This window comes from Calypte anna, chromosome 25, assembly GCF_003957555.1.
Source record: "Calypte anna isolate BGI_N300 chromosome 25, bCalAnn1_v1.p, whole genome shotgun sequence".
NCBI classification, from domain to species: Eukaryota; Metazoa; Chordata; class Aves; order Apodiformes; family Trochilidae; genus Calypte; species Calypte anna.
Window position 1 is genome coordinate 1,158,849 of NC_044270.1, and position 19,313 is coordinate 1,178,161.

Below are 19,313 nucleotides of genomic sequence, written 5' to 3' on the forward strand. Positions count from 1 at the left end.
CCTCCCTCCTCCCTCCTCATCTCCATTCCGCCCCGGGGGAAGCGGAAGAGCCGGGAAAATGGCGGCGGGGAGCGCTGAGGGGATGGAGGCTGCTCCGGGGATGGAGGCTGCTCCGGGGTTGGAGGCTGCTCCGGGGTTGGAGGCTGCTCCGGGGAGGTGCCGGACCCCGCTGCCAGCCTGCTGGGGGCTGCTCCGGGCGCTGCTTCTCGCCGCGCTGGCAGTGGGTGAGGCTGCGAGTGGGAGAAGCGTGGAGGCCCGGGCTGGGTTCTCTTAAAGCGGAGAGGGATGGGAGGGCCTGGTCTGGGCTCCTGAGGGAGATGTCGGCGCTGAGAACTCTCTCTGAGGAGAGGAGGACCTGACCTGGAGCTGAGGAGACAGGGGGAGACATGGGGAGTCCTCAGGGTGTGATCCTGAGTGATCAGGGTGTGATCCTGAGGTGCGGCTGCGTCTTTCATCCCAGGTTCCTGCCGGGGTAACTCTGTGGAGAGGAAGATTTACATCCCCCTCAACAAAACAGCTCCCTGCGTTCGGCTCCTCAATGCCACCCACCAGATCGGCTGCCAGTGTGAGTACCAGGGCTGGGACAGAGCTGAACATGGTTCAACATTCCAAGTGCCGGGTCCTGCACTTTGGCCACAACAACCCCATGGGGAGCTCCAGGCTGGGCACAGAGTGGCAGAAAGGGAGCTGGGAGTCTGGATTGCCAGGAAGCTGAAGAGGAGCCAGCAGTGTGCCCAGGTGGCCAAGAAGGCCAATGGCATCCTGGGCTGGCTCAGGAACAGCGTGGCCAGCAGGTCCAGGGAAGGGATTCTGCCCCTGTGCTCAGTTCTGGGGAGGCCACAGCTTGAGTCCTGTGTCCAGTTCTGGGCCCCTCAGCTCAGGAAGGAGCTTGAGGTGCTGGAGCAGGTCCAGAGAAGAGCAAGGAGGCTGTGAAGGGATCCAGCAGAATTGCTGTGAGGAAGGGCTGAGGGAGCTGGGGGTGTTGAGGCTGGAGAAGAGGAGGCTCAGGGGAGACCTCATCACTCTCTCCAACTCCCTGAAAGGAGGTTGGAGCCAGGGGGGGGTTGGGCTCTTTTCCCAGGCAACTCTCAGCAAGACAAGAGGGCACAAAAGGTCTCAAGTTGTGCCAGGGGAGGTTTAGGTTGGAGATGAGAAAGAATTTCTTTCTGGAGAGGGTGATCAGGCATTGGAATGGGCTGCCCAGGGAAGTAGTGGATTCTCCGTGTCTGGAGATCTTTCCAAAGAGCCTGGATGTGGCACTGAGTGCCATGGGCTGGGAACCACGGGGGGAGTGGATCAAGAGTTGGACTTGATGATCTCTGAGGTCCCTCCCAACCCAGCCCATTCCATGATTCTATGGCCCTGGGGCTGCTGCCCTCCTGCTCTGTGGCCTTGTTTTAACAATCCTGCTGGAGTAAAGCTGAAAGCTGAGGCTGTGAAGGGTTCATAAGGTGGGAAAGGGGAGAGAGAGGGGGAGACAGAGCAGGAGCTGAAGAGGGTTTGGCCGAGCTGCTTGCACACACCTTGTTAACTTTGCAGGGTTTTTTTCTGCCCTCTTGAGGGGGGTAAAGCAAACCCAGGTGAGTGCTAAAGAGCAGAGGGAGGTGAGGGAGCCCCATCCAAGCCGTGTTCCTGCTGTGAGTCAGTGTTCTGCTTGTGTTCCCAAGGAAGTTTCAGTTCTGCAGGGAGCCACTCCCCTCCTGGGCACCACAGCCCTGCTTGCTCTGCCCCACAGCAGGGTCCTAAGCTCCTCTTTCACCTTCTGTGGGAGCCCCTGTTTGGGCAGGGGGCTGTGCTGCCAGCAGGAGGAGGTTTCTGGCTGGGAGGGGGCAGACAAAGTGCTTGTTCTGATCCTCAGCTGCTCCTGAAAGTGCTTTTACCTCTGCTGCCTTTTCTCTGGGCCAAGGTAAGGTGCCATCTGCTGGACCTGCTCTGGTGCTGGGACCCCTTTTGGTGTCACAGGCACTTTGTGCTCCCCCAGGCCTCGTGCTGAGCTCTCTTGCTGCTCTCCCTTTCTGAACTCCCCCTCAGGACTCTGCTGAGGGTCAGCACCCACCTCCTGCTGGGTCCTTGGGCAGGTTCTGTCCCCTCCCTGGGCCATTCTGCCTGGGGGCTGCAGTTTCCCCCCCTCTCAGTCACAGGATGCTTGTGGTACAGAGTCAGCTGAAGGTCTTGAGTTGCTTGGATGTGGCTTCAACACAAGAAGCTTTCAAAGCTTTATTGCTTCATCTTCAGCTTTTTTCCTTCCTGCTGAAGCCACTTTTTTTTCTGTCTTCCTGGAGCCAAATGGTGTCACTTTACCAAACTCCTTCCTCCAGCTTTCTCCTCAGCTTTTATTCCCTAAAGCCTGTGCTGAGAAAACTCCCTGCTGGCCCGGGGTGTTCTGTGAGCCCAGTTGGACCCTCTGACACATGAAGGCTCCAAAAAAACCTGGGGGAGGTTTTTTTAACACAGGGGTGGAGTGAGAGGACATGGGAAATGGAGTCAGAATTCAAGAGGGGAGATTGAGGTTGGAAATGAGGAAGAAATTCTTGAATTTGAGGGTGCTGAGCCCCAGGTCACCCCCAGAAGCTGTGGCTGCCCCATCCCTGGGAATGTTGGAGGTTGGATGGGGCTTGGAGCCCCCTGGGCTGTGGGAGGGGTCCCTGCCCATGGCAGGGGGGGGCACTGGATGAGCTTTCTGGTTCCTTCCAACCCAACCCATTCCATGATTCTCTGGTTCTGGATCTCACACCGAGTTCTCATAATTTGTATCATATATTCTCATTAGAGAGTGGCTTGAAATTGGAAAAGGGGAAATGGAGGTTGGGTTTTAGGAAAAAAATCTTGAATTTGAGGGTGGGAAACCCCTGGGTGCCCCCAGAAGCTGTGGCTGCCCCATCCCTGGGAATGTTGGAGGTTGGATGGGGCTTGGAGCCCCCTGGGCTGTGGGAGGGGTCCCTGCCCATGGCACTGGGGGAGTTTTCTGGTTCCTTCCAACCCAACCCAACCCATTCCAAGGTCTGCAGGCAAAGGGGCTTTGAACTCCTCACTGAGTTCAGGCAAAAGGAGGAACAAGTTTCCAGCTGCAAGAGGGGAGATGGGAGGGAGAAATTCTTTGGGGTGAGGGTGCTGAGCCCCAGGTTGTCCAAGGAGCATCTCCCAGTGCCTGAAGGGATCCAGGAAAGCTGGGGAGGGACTTGGGACAAGGGCCTGGAGGGATGGGATGAGGGGGAAGGGTTTCCAGCTGCAAGAGGGGAGATGGAGAGGAGATCTTGGGCAGGGAGGGAGGGAGAAATTCTTTGGGGTGAGGGTGCTGAGCCCCAGGTCACCCCCAGAAGCTGTGGCTGCCCCATCCCTGGGAATGTTGGAGGTTGGATGGGGCTTGGAGCCCCCTGGGCTGGGGGAGGGGTCCCTGCTCATTCATGGGGGGTTGGAACTGGGTGATCTTCAAGGTCCCTTCCAATCCAAAGCCTTCTGGGACTCTGTGACATTCTGTGTCTCCACAGCCTCCCTCAGTGGGGACACGGGGGTGATCCACGTGGTTGAGAAGGAGGAGGACCTGAGCTGGGTGCTTGCTGATGGCCCACACCCCCCCTACATGATCCTGCTCAATGGGGACCTTTTCAACAGGTCAGTCAGCAGCTGGTTTAGCTCCCGGGGTCACTGGAATCCAGCAGGCCAAGGGGTGGCCCTGCTCTGGTGATGACAATGTCATTTTTTTTCAAGTGACAGAAGCAGCTCTGCCTGCACTGAAGTGAGGTGGAAACATCTGGGGGATTCCTGTGGTTTTTTAGTGCCTTTGGTGGGCTCAAGTTGGATCAGGGGAGGTTTAGCTTGGATATTAGAAGAAATTTCTTCCCTGGAAGAGGGATTAAACACTGGCACAGGCTGCCCAGGGAGATGGGGGGGGGTCACCATCCCTGGAGGGAGTTCAAAGCCACCTGAGGGATGTGATGGAAGCACTGGGTGATGATCTTCAAGGTCTTTTCCAAGCAGAAGAGTTCTCTGAGTTGATTCTTCACTGAGCTGTTTTGCTGCAGGAAGAGCTCAGCTCTGGAAATTCTCCTTCCACCTTCATGGCTGGAGCAGTTCCTGAAGTTCTTTCACCACCAGGGTTAGGATGGGTCCCTGATCCCTGGACAGAGCAGGAAAAGAGGGGCTGAGGTTTTCTCTGCCTTGCTCTCTGTGTAATTTGGGGCAGTTCTAAGAAGAAAAAGGAGCTTTCTGTTTATTTATGTTCTGGTGAGACCCCACCTGCAATCCCAAGTGCAGTTCTGGAGTCCCCAACACCAGAAGGACACAGAACTCCTGGGACATTTCCAGAACAGAACCAATCAAATGCTCAGAGGGTTGGAGCACCTCCCTGGGAAGGCTGAGGGGTTGGGGTTGTTCAGTCTGGAGAAGAGGAGGCTCTGAGGTGACCTCAGAACAACCTCCCAATGTCTGAAGGGGTTACAAGAAAGCTGGGGGAGGGCTTTGGACATGGGGGTGTAGGGAGAGGACAAAGGGAAATGGGTTAAAACTTAAGAGGGGAGACTGAGGTTGGACATGAGGAAGAAATTCTTTGGGGTGAGGGTGCTGAGCCCCAGGTCACCCCCAGAAGCTGTGGCTGCCCCATCCCTGGGAATGTTGGAGGTTGGATGGGGCTTGGAGCCCCCTGGGCTGTGGGAGGGGTCCCTGCCCATGGGACTGGGGGAGTTTTTTGGTTTCCATTCCAAGGTCTGCAGGCAAAAGGGCTTTGAACTCCTCACTGTGAGTTCAGGCAAAAGGAGGAACAAGTTTCCAGCTGCAAGAGGGGAGATGGGAGGGAGAAATTCTTTGGGGTGAGGGTGCTGAGCCCCAGGTCACCCCCAGAAGCTGTGGCTGCTCCATCCCTGGGAATGTTGGAGGTTGGATGGGGCTTGGAGCCCCCCTGGGCTGGGGGAGGGGTCCCTGCCCATGGCACTGGATGAGCTTTAAGGTCCCTTCCAACCCAACCTCTTCTGCACTTTTATGATTCTTTGGATCACCAGCAGCATCACACACTCAGTGTCAGCTTCATCTCTGGAACTCTTCACTACTGAATCCATCATTCCCTTCCTGGTTTCTCTCTTCCAGAAAAGTTATGGTGCAGCTGAAGGGAACCTCCAGAGTCTCTGGCCTTGCTGTGGCTGTTGCCAAACCCAGCCCTCCTCAGGGATTCTCTCCTGGTTTGAAGTGTCCCAACGATGGGTTTGGTAAGGAGACATCAAACAAGAGAAATGGTGCCTTTATCTTGGGTGCTCAGAGAAGGAACTGGAAGGGTTCACTTCAGTTTGCTGCAATTCCTGAATGTCAGGATGGTGTTGGAGGTGATGGGCTCAGAGTTTTGTTTCAGAGTAGTTTCTCTGAGCTGGAATCTCACCATTTCTCAACAACAGGTGTCAGGGGAAGACTGGATTTAATTTACTAAAGTGTTAAACCTCTCCCAGAGGTGCTTTAACTGCTTTGCCTTTAGCATATGAAACTTGTGCTTCATCCACACGTGGTCATTGAAGTGCCTTCTTTTTGCAGAGGTTGAGAGGAGGGTGAGTTAGCCTCTGTCTGGGGACTCTCAGGACTTTTTTTAAGGTGACATTCTGCCTCCCTGAATGTCCCCTGTGGTTTCAGTTGAGGTTTTTAGTTCATTATTGCAGATGATAGTAAGGTGGTTAGGATTGGTGATCTGCCTGTGGGTAGGAAGGCTCTAGGAAGCTGTAGGAAGGCTGTAGGAAAACAGAGGGCCCTGGGCAGGCTGGATCCATGGGTTAAAGTTATAGGAGATCCAACAGTGCCAAGTGCCTGGTCCTGCATTTGGGTCACACCAACCCCAAGCAATGCTCCAGGCTTGGGGCAGAGCAGATGGAAAGGGGGAGAAGAGGGAAAAGGACCTGGCAGCTGAATATGAGCTCAGTGTGTGGCCAGGAAAGGCACCAGCATCCTGGCTGGGAGCAGCACTGGGTGGGGAGCAGGAGCAGGGCAGGGATCATCCCCTCTGCTGGGCACTGCTGAGGCTGCACCCCCAATCCTGGGGTCAGTTCTGGGCCCCTCAGAACCAGAAGGATATTGAGGGGCTGGAATGTGTCCAGAGAAGGGAATGGAGCTGGGAAAGGGTCTGGATAAGTTGTGAGGAGCAGCTGAGGGTCCTGTGGGTGCTGATCCTGGAGCAGAGGAGGCTGAGGGGAGACCTTGTGGCTCTCTGCAACCCCCTGAGAGGAGGTTGGAGCCAGGGGGGGTCGGGCTCTGCTCCCAAGGAACAAGGGATGGGACAAGAGGAACTTTTGGCACAACTCAAGTTGTGCCAGGGGAGGTTTAGGTTGGAGCTGGGGAAGAATTTCTCCCTGGGAAGGGTTGTCAGGGCCTGGCCCAGGTCCCCATCATCCCTGGGTGGGTTTCAGAGCCCTGGAATGTGGGGATGAGGGACATGGGGTGGTGGAGACTGGGCAGGGATGGGGGAAGGGTTGGACCTGGTGATCTGAAAGGGCTTTTCCAACCAGAACCACCTCGCTCCAGAAAGGTCAGCACAGGGAGGAAGAGAAGAAGACAATGCTCACCCTCTGGCTCCTGAGCTGAGCCCTTGATCAGCATCCTTTAGGGTCAAGGATGTGGGGCCAAGGGCTGGAGGTCCCTCCTTTGTTTCTGGGGCTGGTCCTGGGTGTTGGGCGTGGGGCAGAGGACACTGGGAGCCCTGGTGCACTTGGCATCTCTTCTTCTCCCCCCCTGTCAGCCCCCAGGGCAGGGCTGGAGTCCCCATCATCCCTGGAGGGGTTCAGAAGAACATGTAGAGGTGGCACTTGGGGACATGGCTTAGTGGGCAGGATGGGGTTTGGTTGATGGTTGGACTGTGGGATTTTTATACATCTTTCCCAATAATTCCATGATTCTCTTCTTTCACACAGCACTTGGACTGTCCTGCACTTTGAGGGGAGACATTTCTCCACTTTCTGTGGTTTGCACCAAGCTCTAGAGGTTGCCACGTGTGCTCCTGCCACGGGCTGGCTGTGCTGGCAGCTGTCACCTCTCTGCCTTTGTGCTGCTTTCACCCCATCAGGGTGTTCAGATGGTTGGCACAGGTTCTGGCTGCCTCAGGGGCACTTCCAGGACTTGCTGGGCTGAGGAGAGATGGGTTTGTGTGTTCCTTCTGGTGCAAGGGGATGGTTGGCAGCCTGGGAGGTTTCTCTTGGTGCCTCCTCTGCTCTCTCAGGGTGTGCTGGAGGCTTGTGCCAGCCTCCCAGTGCTGACTCTCTCTGCATGGCACAGCTATCACAGCAACAAGAACATCAGAAGGGTCCCTCCCAACCTCCCATTCTCTGCTTCTGTCTCTGCCATGCACACTCACCAGCTCCAGACCTCCAAGCCTTTTGCCAGCTGGTTCCTCAGCTCCTCATCATTCTTGTCCTCCAGCTGCTGCAATTTTCTCAGCAGGACTTCCCCCCCCCCTGCAGCCTGTTCCCATCCTGAAGGCTCAGATTTGCCCATTTCTTTCCTTTTCTAGGTGTTTATTCCAAAGATTACGGCCCTCAGTTTGCACACTGCAACCAGACAGTGTGGAACCCCCTGGGGAGTGGCCTTTCCTATGAGGACTTTGATTTCCCAATATTTCTCCTTGAAGATGCCAACGAGACCCAAGTTATTAAGCAGGTACTGCACTTCCTCAGCATGAGGAGAAGGGAATTGCTCCACAGCTGAAGAAAAGGGGTGGAAGTAATTTGTTTTCTCTCAGTTTACGTGTGCTGATAGCCTTAGGAGCTAGTGCTTAGCCTTAGGATAGGACAAGGGTTGATGGCTTTAAACTGAAAGAGCTGAAACTCAGAGGAGATCTGAGGGAGAAATTCTTTGGGGTGAGGGTACTGAGCCCCAGGTCACCCCCAGAAGTTGTGGCTGCCCCATCCCTGGGAATGTTGGAGCTTGGATGGGGCTTGGAGCCCCCTGGGATGTGGGAGGGGTCCCTGCCCATGGCAGGGGGTGGCACTGGATGTTCTCCAAGGTCCCTTCCAACCTAACCCATGCCATGATTCTCTGGTTCTGGATCTCGCACCAGTTCTCATTATTTGTATCATATATTCTCATTAGAGAGTGGCTTCAAATTGGAAAAGGGGAAATGGAGGTTGGAAATTAGGGAGAAATTCTTGAATTTGAGGGTGCTGAGCCCCAGGTCACCCCCAGAAGCTGTGGCTGCCCCATCCCTGGGAATGTTGGAGCTTGGATGGGGCTTGGAGCCCCCTGGGCTGTGGGAGGGGTCCCTGCCCATGGCAGGGGGTGGCACTGGATGTTCTCCAAGGTCCCTTCCAACCTAACCCATGCCATGATTCTCTGGTTCTGGATCTCACACCAGTTCTCATTATTTGTATCATATATTCTCATTAGAGAGTGGCTTCAAATTGGAAAAGGGGAGATGGAGGTTGGAAATTAGGGAGAAATTCTTGAATTTGAGGGTGCTGAGCCCCAGGTCACCCCCAGAAGCTGTGGCTGCCCCATCCCTGGGAATGTTGGAGGTTGGATGGGGCTTGGAGCCCCCTGGGCTGGGGGAGGGGTCCCTGCCCATGGCAGGGGGGGCACTGGGTGGTCTTCAAGGTCCCTTCCAACCCAACCCATTCCATGGTTCCAAGATTCCATGATCCTGTGATTGTGTTTCAGTGGCAACTCCTTTGAGCTGGGAGGAAGAACCCAGCAGAAGTTGGTGGGGCAGAAAGGGGAAGGAAGGCATTGCAAGGAGGGGAAGTGGCAGTGGAGGGCCCAGGGGGGTAGAGGAGGATGGGGACAAGAGGCATGGTGACAGCGTGGCTCTGCATTGTTCTTCTCCAGGCTGGAGATGGTGAGTGGGGCAGGTGGTGGGGTCTGGGCCCCCAGATCTGTGGGGCTGGAGGGGGAAGAAGAAGGAGGAGGAGGGGGTGGTTTGAAGGTAGCAGATGCTGGTGGGAGGTGTCCCTGCTCACGGCAGGGGTGGCACTGGAGGAGCTTTAAGGTCCCTTCCAACCCACCCCATTCCGTGACTGTGAATCCGTAGTAAAAAAGCCATTTTACAGCTTTCCCAGTGCTCTGAGAGCAAAGCTGAGTTTTGGAATGCTTTTGATTTCCATCCAGTGTTACCAAGATCACAATGTCCCTCGGGATGGCTCTGGCCCTGAGTACCCTCTGTGTGCCATGCAGCTCTTCTCCCACATGCATGCTGTCACCAACACTGTCACCTGCATGAGGCGCAGCTCCCTCCAAAGCACCTTCAGCATCAACCCAGGTGAGCAGATTCCTCTCCCCTTGTCTTCAGCTGGCCTAAGGCTGGTGATAAAATGAAAAAAAAAGCCCAGTGGAATCAAAGGTTTGCAAAAGAAAGAGGATTTTAGAGTTTCCCCCAAAGGTTTGCTGGACAACCCCCCTTCAAACTGGGGTTTTTTAAAGTGATGAGGAGCTTTGGGCTGTGTTTATGTAGAGAGGATGCTGGGTGAGAGGCAGCTCACACCTGCCACACAGATCAGCAGGAATGGCTCTGAGCTTACTGCTCCATTCCTGAGCCTCAGCTGAGCAGAAAGCTCATTTCTCCTGTCACTGCTGTAGTCTCAACTCTCCAACAACGTTGTTTCTCCTTCCCAGAAGTTCTATGTGATCCTCTTCTTGACTACAACGTGTGGAGCACCTTGCAACCCATCAATTCCTCTGGAAAAGTTGAGCCTGAAAAAGAAGTTATTATTGTTGCTACACGAGTAGGTACCTCCTAATCTTGCTTTGTAGAGAGTGGAGTGGAAAGACTGGGGGAAGACATGAGCTTTAAGTCTCCTGGGAATATCCTCCTTGTATATTTTCATTTCTTCCCTGTGCCAAACCTTTTATATCCCAAAAATCTGAGCCTTTAAGTTGGTGGGTTCACCTGTTTCAGTATAAGGACATCTGCATTTTGTTTCTTTCTGGTTGGTTATGTGGGAGCTCTTGCCAGTGTTTTCTTCACTGATGGAGCCAGACAAGCAGCAGCAGTCAGTGTGTCAGTTAACACTTGCCTGAGATGCTTCTCATCCTTAAAATGTGTTGCAGATGGAGACAGTGGTTTGTTGGTTGGTTTTGGGGTTTTTTTGGAGGGGGGGGAAGGCTGAATCCCATGGAAATTGTGTGGGAGTCAGTGAGTCAGTGTCAGAGCTGAGGAAGAAGTTCCCTTCCCTGTCTAGCAGTCTGGTTTCCCCCCAGTGATGGAATTCCAAAACTCCAGTTTGCCTCTGTGGTAAAGTCATGGTTTTCAGGTCAGGGCTGAAGGGTGGTGACTGGGCCCTGAGGCTTCAGGACTGCCACAGTGACACAATTGGGATTTTAAATTTCATTCTTGGGGTGTTGTTGTCCTCCCTTTAGCAGGAGGATAGGAGAGAGGTGAGAGATTTGTTTTCCAGTCCAAGATTCCTCTGTCCTTCTATGTTTATTAACCCTGGTAGCAAAGTCTTGTGGGGGTTTTTGTGGTTTTTTTTTTTTTTTTTTAAATTGGTTGGAAACAGAAGTGCTGAGGTCCTAACAGGCTGACTCCTGTTCTTACCTCTGCTCTCAGAGTGGTTCCAAAGAGAGTTTATCAATATGGTGATAGGCATTTTATATATATAAACATAAGTGTATATATTTCTATGTATATATATGTTCATTCTTGCAGATTGACAGCCATTCCTTCTTTTGGAACATTGCTCCTGGGGCAGAGAGTGCTGTCTCCTCTTTTGTGACCAACCTGGCTGCTGCTGAAGCCCTTCATAAAGCCTCAGATATTCATTTGCTGCAAAGGAACATCATGTTCACCTTCTTCCAAGGGGTAAGAGCAGTGTTTGGGTTGTTTTAATGTAGCAAATCATCCCTTGGCTCCCTGCAAGTGAACTTTTCTCCTCTTCTTTCTGCAGAATCATTTGCACCCACACCCCATGCTTCCCTCCAATCCCCCCACTAAGAGGAGGTTCTTAATTACACAGGGATAACATCAGCAGATGGAGCTTCCACTGGGGCAGCCCATATTCTGCCCCCCAATTCACTCAGGATGAATGTCTCCAACTTTGCTTTCCCTGCTGTCTCTTCCCAGTGTATCCTGCCTGTCTGTCCTGTCTGTCCTCTGAACTGCAAGGGCCAAGCTTTGAATTCTGAAAGGAAGCCTAGAAAAAGGCTAAATTAAAAATATATGTGTTGACAGCAGTGAAATGTAGCTCATTTCTGAGAGCCCAGCACTGGAGTTGGCAGCTGTGAGAAGGCAGAACAAGGCTGTGGAGGAGGGACTGATGGCCAACAGCTGATGTTCCCCTCAAGGCATCCACATTGATGGCTTCTTTTGTGCAGCTTTGTGAAACCAGCTCCCCCAGACCCCTTGCTGCAGTGATTCCCTTCATTCACCCTCCCCAGCACAGATATATCCAGGCAGAATTCCCCTGGGGGAGTTGGACATTCTCTGCTCTGCTCCTAGGATGAAGGATGAAGGAGTGATGATAAAAACTTGGCTGTAAATTAGTCAAGGGGGAGGTCTGGTGCCTGGCTGACTCCATCAACCTTCTCTGTAGTGGGGTTTCTCTCCTCAGGGGCATCTTCTCTCCCCCCAGGCAATGCTCAGCTTCTTGCAGCTCCTTTGATAGACTCATTTCTGTTATCTAGCCTTCCCTCTTTTTTTTTTTTTTTTTTCCAGTGAAACAGGCAGCTCTCCCTTCAGGAAAGCTTTTTATGTTTAATCCCTGGAATGGAGATGTGCCCTTTTCCTGGCTCACTGTCCTTACCTAAAACCAGATGACTTACACCAGAGGAAATGCAGTGTAAAGACTTCTCTCTGCTCTTACAGCAACAGTCTCTTGATAGATGTTGCTGCTCACTTAAGTCTGATTTTTGCCTCTGGATCTTTCCTGGAATTTAATAACTGTCCCCTGATTTTTTGCTCTTTGCCTTCATTCCTGCCCAACCTTCCAATGTCTGAAGGGGGCTACAAGGGGAAATTGTTTCAAACTTTAGGGGAAATGGTTTCAAACTTAACAGGGGAGATTGAGGTCTGACATTAAGAAGAAATTCTTTAATTTGAGGTTGGTGAGATGCTGGAAAAGGTTGCTCAAGGAACCTGTGGCTGCCCCTGGTAGTGTTCAAGCCCAGGTTGGATGGGGCTTGGAGCAACCTGGGCTGGTGGGAGGTGTCCCTGCCCATGCAGAGGGTTTAGGACTGGATGATCTTTAAGGTCCCTTCCAACCATTTTGTGATTCTTTTGCTCCATCCCTTCCTCCAGTACCTCTGGCTTTGGAGCCAGGCATGATGCAAGATTAACTTTGGTCTTTTTGGTGTGTGCCAGACTATATCAGACCCTTAAAATCTTGGGTTTGTTCCACCTCAGCCTCTCAGCTCTTGCTGTCAGTTGTGCCTGGCAGCTCTCCATATGGGATCTCTGTATGATTTTATTTTTTTCATTGCAGGAGACCTTTGATTACATTGGCAGCTCACGAATGGTGTATGATATGGAGAAAGACAAGTTTCCTCTCCGACTGGACAACATCCATTCCTTTGTGGAGCTGAATCAGGTGTGGGGACTTTTTTATTCCCTCTTTTCTCCTGAATAATTTAACTTCAGGTTTCCCAGCTCACCCTTTGCTCATTTTGATTTTTCTTCTTCCACTCTGCAACTCAGGTGTCTAATCATGTTCTTAGGTTAATTTTGTTATTTTTTTGATTGGTTTTTTGTTTGGTTTTTTTTCTTGCAGGTGGCTCTGAGGAATGATTCAGTTCTCTGGATGCACACAGACCCTGTATCTCGGATGAACGAATCTGTTGAAGTGCAGGTAACAGAAACCAACCTTGAGTGGCTCAGCAAACTGCTGGCATCTTTTAGCACACTGTGAACCTTTCCAGTGAAAAGACACATCCAGCAGAACGGTGCTGTTTTCTTTTCAGGTCAGGAACTTGCTCCACATCCTCAGGACTAGCAGCATAGGAGCAAAGGTGACTCTGCAGGAAGCTGAGTTTTCCCAGCCTCTTCCCCCATCCTCCTTCCAACGCTTCCTTCGGGCTCGCCACATCCCCGGGGTGGTCCTGGCTGACCACAGCACTGCCTTCCACAACAGGTACAGCTGAGGGCAGTGATGCCAGCAGAGGGCAGCTGAACCCCTGCCAGGGGTGTGCTGCTAACACACATGTGGAGCAGCAGTCCAGAGGGAGCAGGGAGGCAAAAAGTCTGCCAGGGGATTGAGGGAGCGCAACGGAATTGTTCTGACAAGCGAAAGAAATCCAGTTTTGTACAGAAAATGTTCCCCCACAGCTGGCTGAAAGCCAGAGGTGAGCAAATGGCAACTGAGCGTGCCTAAGCCTCAGCTGTTCTTCCAGAAGCTAGCTTGGTTTTTGGGTTTGTTTTGTTTTTTTTTTTTAAGCATAGCTTTCTATTTGTGATGGCAGAAAGCCCCAGGCAGTGGAAAAAGGCACTTTCACTCACCCCACATGACCCTCCTACAGCATGTTTCTTGGGGATCCCCTACTTCTCTTCAAATTTGGAAGTGAAGATGTAGGGTAGAGGACAGCCACAGGCCTCCACCCTCTTCCCTAAACTCTTCAGATTGTCTCTTTCACTCTTTCACTTTGTCTTCTACCCTCTCTGCAGTTTCTGAGAATCTCTAGTAATCAGGGGGATGCAGCTTCCCTCTCTCCTCTAAATCTGCTTGGCTGTGAAGGGGGAAGAAGAGCTGGGGTGCTAAGAAGCACAACTCTTTGCTGTGTGACCCATCTTTAGCTGGGGAGGGATCAATCCCAGGTTTCTTAGGGGTGTCAGGGCTATTTTCCACAGGGAGGTTGTGGATGCCTCGTCCTTGGAAATGTTGAAAGCCAGGTTGGATGGGGCTTTAAGCAACCTGGTCTAGTGGGAAGTGTCCCTGCCCATGCAGGGGGTTGGAACTAGATCATCTTTAAGGTAACTTCCAACCCAAACTATTCTGTGACCATGCCCTGGGCTTTCAGCCCAGTTCAGCTGGGCATCCTGCAGATGCCTTGATGTAAACCTCTCGTGGAGTTCAGTCTGAATTCCTTGCTGCCTTCAAGATAAGGCATTAATCAAATCCACTGGCATGACTTGCATCAAAAGCCCTTTTCCCTGGAGACCTTCTTCCATGGGTTGTCCTTGCCTCAGTTTCTCCTCTCATTTAATAGATTGGGCTGTTGCCCACCTGAAAGCTAATCACAGCTTGTAAATTGCTTGGAGATCCTCAGATGGGAGAAGCTGTGGAAGGGCCAAGTTAATTATAAAGCCTCATTAAATGGTTTAAGGAGCGTGTGGCAGGGCAGTGCTTTGGCAGGGCTCTGTCTCCACTCCCAGGAGACTGCTCCCACTGTTTGCTTTAGGCAGACTCTGAATTTAATTCCATGCCCCGTGGTTTCTTTTCTGCCCCTCCCCAACCTCTGTTTGCCTTCTTCTTTTCAGATACTACCAGAGCATGTATGACACTCCAGAGAACATTGGGATGCAGTACCCCGAGGGGCTCAGCCCTGAGGAGACCTTGGAGTATGTCACAGACACAGCCAAGGTTCCTGCTCTGCTTTTTCTTTGGTTGCTGGGGTGGATGGGGCTTTGGGGTACAAGCAGATAGAGGCAGGGTCACAGGGAGAGGGGGGTGGGAAATGGGCAGGAAGAAGGGGGGATTTCTTTGTGCAGTGATAAAGGCAGTGGAGCCCCAGCAGGATGCGAGCGTTCTGATGGATGTGGAGGTTCTGGCTTGTTCTCCTTGTGTGTTTTGCTGGATCTGCCTCTCTTGATTAACACAGAGCACTCTTCCTTTGCAGTCCCTGGCAGAAGTTGCCACAGTGGTCGCCCGTGCTCTCTACCAACTTGCAGGGGGAGCCAACAGCACCTCTGTTATTCAGGCAGATCCAAAAACGGTACGAGCAGATGGAACTGAGTCCCTGGCATCTCTGCTGAGCCCTCACGTACTTCCCTTCTGTCTCTGTTTATATGTGTTTACCCAGCATGCTGTCCCCTCTGTCTTCATCAGGGCTTTGCCTCCCCCCTTCTCCCTTTCCCCACTGCAGCTGAGTGAAAAACCTCCCACTCTTCTGTGATTCTTGCCCTCTCCATGATGGGGCAGACACTCAGCTTCACAAGCCCTCTACAAAACACGTTTCCTTTATCCTTGGTCCCACGAAACACAAGTAGAAGCTCAGGTGAAATGGCAACGTGTGCCACAGGGATCAGCTGAGGAGTCAGTAGGGCTGGAGTCTGACCCAATTTTCCCTGAATTTGGTCCTGAATTTTATACATTTGTAACAAATAGCCTCTCCTCTGCTGTGCTCTTGGTCCCTGTAGTGGGAAACATCTGTCAGCCAAAGAATCTTGAGAGGTTTAGCTGTTAAGATGCTGCTTTTTCTCCTCTTCTTATAAACCTGTTCCCACCTCTTTCCAGGTCTCTCGAATGCTGTATGGGTTCCTGATTAAAATGAACAATTCCTGGTTTCAGTCCATCATTAAACCAGACTTAAAAGGAATTCTGGGTAAGAGCAACACTAGAGCTGAGGAACACAGGGGATGGGTTTGACCCCATATGGTACCTGGCAGCTTTCTAAGGTGCCATACTAACATTATCTGCTTCTGGACAGCTCCCTGCCAATCCCATTTCTCTATCTGTTCCAGGTGATGTTCCCCAACACTACGTGGCTGTTTCCAGCCCTGTGAACACCACCTACCTGGTGCAGTATGTTCTGGCCAACCTCACTGGCACCGTGGTCAACTTCACCAAGGAAGAGTGCCTGAACCCTGAAAAAACACCCACCAGTGAACAAGAGGTGAGGATCCATCAGAGTGGGAGGCTAAGCAAGGAGAGAGGCCTGCTGCCCAGCTGGCTGGCTTCCACTTTTGAGGAAAATTGGTTAGAAAGGATCATAATAAAGCATGGGAGAACTGGGAAAATCCTAATGGGGAAACATCTTAATGCCCACGGGCAGGGAGGAGCAGGCAGAGGGAGAGCAGTCAGGAAAGCTCCTCTCTTCCTCCCCAGAGGCACAAGGAAGGTGCCAGAAGAAGGGAGGGTGGTCTGGTGGTTTGCCAGTGGGTGTTTTGCTGGCTGTCACTCTCCAGTTTTCTTTGCAGCTGTATGAGTATGCCTGGGTGCAGGGTTCCTTGGACCCCAACTCCACATCACGAGTCCCCTACTGCGTGCGCTCGACTGTTCACCTGAGTAAAGCTCTTTCTCCTGCCTTTGAGCTGAGGCAGTGGGGATCTACAGAATATTCCACGTGGACAGAGAGTAGGTGGAAAGAGATCCGTGCCAGAATATTTCTTGTAGCCAGCAAGGAGCTAGAGGTGAGTTTTTTAAATGTCTGAAAAAGCAAGAAGAGGGGGGAAAAAAACCAAAAAACACAAGGCTTGCTTTGAATAGCATCTCCTGAGAGCTGGAGAAACAGGGCAGAGTTTGGGAGGAGATGTTGTGCCATCCTCCTGTCAGCTTCCCAGTTAAGAGCAACCAGGCTTTGATCCTTGGGAAGGAGGACATAATCCAGCTGTTTGTGGGTTAATAACCTCGATGAGGCTGAGGGAGTGCAGAATAAACAAGAGTCCCCTGAGCAGGCTGAGCTTTGTGCATAAAAGGGACAGGAGTCTTAACCCCTTCCCCCAGCACAGGAAACCAAGCTGGCTATTGAGGTGGTTTTGCCTGATCTTCCTTCTGCTGCTTGAGTCCTCCCTCAGCAGTGCAGAAAAAACTTGGGCACAAAGCTTCACAAAGAAATCTGCCCTTGGTTCAGTGGCTCAGGTCTGACCAGCTCAGGTGCCAGCAGGTAGGGGTTAAGTGTACAGTCACTTTGGGACCCTGAGCCTGTCTTCATGCCCTCTGGTTGGCTCTTGATGATGTCATCACAGCTGCTGATGTCATCATGTGCTTGCAGTAAGCCACCCAAAGGCCATGCAAGCCCAGGCAGTTGTTTTACATGTGAGCTGGGTGAGAACTGGGTGTTTTTAACCCTGTCAGGCCAGCACAGTGCCCTGCCCATGTCTCTTGGACCAGTAGATGCTGGTGCCCTAGAGATATGCACAGTTTGAGCCCATCCAGCCCTAAAATGTTGATCCCCGGGCAGAAAATGTACTCGAAGAGTTGCAGCATCTCATGGTGACCAGACAGGGACTGTTGTGAGATATCCACACTGGGAACATCTCCTGCCCTGGAAAGTTTACAGGGAGGAATCTAATGAGGGCTGAGCCTGGGCTGGCACTTGAGGAAAGGTGCTGAGCAGGAAGAAATCCCAGTTATTAAAAACCTGTTGATTTTCCCAGTAGCTGAGCTTGTTGCAGGCAGTTGCAGTTCCTTGCTGGAGGAGATGATTCAGGCAAGAGCAGCCAAAGTTGGACATGAAATCTTTGCAAACTGCATCAGCCACTGCAGCATGGCAGGTTCTTCAGCCATGGTACAACTTCCTCCCCTTTCCTCTTAAATAACTGTCCTGTGAGCTGCTGATATCTCCAGGGAGAGCTGGCCTGGCCCTGTTTATCAGTTAGTCAGAGTATCTTTTTATTTCCATAGTGCCTTAGCAGGGGACTGGTCTCTGGAGCTTTCAGAGCCTCCCATTCAGTGCAGATTCAGGGAGGTGCTGCAGGTCTGTAACTGATGCTGAGTGTTTCTCATCCTTTCCTAGATAATCACCTTGGTTGTGGGCATTGCCATTCTGATCTTCTCCCTCCTGGCCACATATTTTATCAATGCCAAAGCAGATATCCTTTTTAGCATGCCACGGGACCCTGGGACTGTGGCTTATTGAAGCTGCTCGTGGGGCTTGTAGCCTTTGGATTACAGTTGTCAAAGAGAAAACTACACTGGAATGGCCCTTTCTCTGGATGGGGACACAAGTGATTCTTTCCAGAGCTCCCATGCCTGAGTTCTGGGGGACTGAACCCTAAAACTTAAGAGACTTTCCCAGAAAACTGTGCCGACCAAGCCCTAAAAACCTGTGAGAAGTTCCCCAAACTTTTCTTTGATGATTTGTCCTTCTGAGCAACTTGAGGAGGCTTGGTCCTGAGTGCCACCAAGACCACAAGGTGATGGATGTGTTCATGAAATGAAGGGTGAAGGTATTTCCTCTGGGCTGTGTGTGGACCAGCAGATTCCTGTGCTGACAGCACAGGTTGCCTGTGAATGTCAAGCAGTTGCTGTGAATCAGTGTATGCAGGGAGGACAAGGTGTGTTTAAGAGATGATTAGATGTAAAATGTCCTTTTTTTTTTTTTTTTTTTTTTAATGGTGCAATATTTTCTGGGGGTTGTATATATATAAATAGTTCCATTTAATTAAAAAAAAAACAACCAAAAACCTCTGGTTACAAATGAACCCGTTGCCTGTTTTGTATTTGTTGCATAAAAAAAGGAGTAGAAAACTTAAAAACAGGTAGAAAGGATTAATTCCTGAGGTCAGAGCTGACAGACACTCCAGCAGAGAGACTGTGAGGGCTTCCTGACTTCTCTCAGCTGGGAGTTTTAAAGTGATTCAGACCCTGTCCTTTCAGTGCTCCCCTGTTCCAGTTGCTAATGCATCCCAGTATCAGGAAACTGCTCCTGGTTCTTGGTCAAGCATTTCTGTGCCTCTTTTTCTTTTCATTTCTCTCAGCAGTGCTGAAGAAACTTTTCTCTCAATTTACTTGGAGATATCTTGTCTTTAAGGATTATCCATAGCTTCTGACTCTTTATCTTTGGACTCCAACTTTGTCAGGACAAAATCAGTTCCCCAAAAGGGGCCAAGGGGACTGTTTCTTTCCAGGAAATTATTTGGGGTGAGAAGGAGGAGCTCAAGATAGCATCTGATCTGGCAGAGGAATTAGTAGAATCTATTATTCCTTCTCTAAAGTAAGTTTATTTGGTTATTTTTGGGTTTTTACATATTAAAATACAGTGCTCAAGCCAGAGTGGATCAATATGGAAAGATGTTGAGATGGAGTGATGGCTGATCAGCAAAGTGGCTCAATATACTTGAGGTTCTTGATAATTTTAAAATTAAAAATGTGTCCTTCCCCTCCTGCTCTCTCTGCCATCTTCCAAACCTAGGTTCTGCCTTGAGGTTTGGGTTTGTTTTTTTTTTTATTTTAATCCTTGCTTTCCCCATGCAAACAGAAATCAACCTTTTTTACCCCTTCCATCCCAGTTTTCCACTCCCAGTTTTTTCTTTGGAGCTGCTTGGTGGTGAGAGGAACAAGCAGCTGCCTTGGTTGCCTGGAAAAGGGAAGGAAAAGAAAGGGAGAGGGAAAGGGAAAAGGAGAGGGAAAGGGAGAGGGAGAGGGAAGGGAAGGGAAGGGAAGGGAAGGGAAGGGAAGGGAAGGGAAGGGAAGGGAAGGGAAGGGAAGGGAAGGGAAGGGAAGGAAAGGAAAGGAAAGGAAAGGAAAGGAAAGGAAAGGAAAGGAAAGGAA

The 19,313-nt window shown here is 51.3% G+C and overlaps 1 protein-coding gene across 3 annotated transcripts; it reads left to right on the plus strand.

The window, feature by feature from the left end:
- The first annotated feature begins 33 nt into the window (after nucleotides 1–33).
- NCSTN (nicastrin) lies at nucleotides 34–18,199 on the plus strand. Of its 3 annotated transcripts, XM_030465295.1 has the most exons (18): nucleotides 34–106; nucleotides 143–224; nucleotides 461–565; nucleotides 3,489–3,612; nucleotides 5,080–5,198; nucleotides 7,475–7,620; nucleotides 9,064–9,214; nucleotides 9,568–9,677; nucleotides 10,601–10,753; nucleotides 12,372–12,476; nucleotides 12,657–12,734; nucleotides 12,847–13,016; nucleotides 14,360–14,462; nucleotides 14,719–14,814; nucleotides 15,336–15,423; nucleotides 15,563–15,714; nucleotides 16,007–16,231; nucleotides 17,557–18,199. In XM_030465295.1, exons 1-18 carry the CDS (start codon nucleotides 59–61, stop codon nucleotides 17,677–17,679), a joined length of 2,178 nt encoding a protein of 725 aa, XP_030321155.1. In that variant the 5' UTR covers nucleotides 34–58; the 3' UTR covers nucleotides 17,680–18,199. The 3 variants fall into 3 exon arrangements, with proteins under 3 accessions (XP_030321155.1, XP_030321153.1, XP_030321154.1); XM_030465293.1 differs by having other exon boundaries at nucleotides 36–224; XM_030465294.1 differs by having other exon boundaries at nucleotides 36–224; nucleotides 16,019–16,231.
- The last annotated feature ends 1,114 nt before the right edge of the window (nucleotides 18,200–19,313 follow it).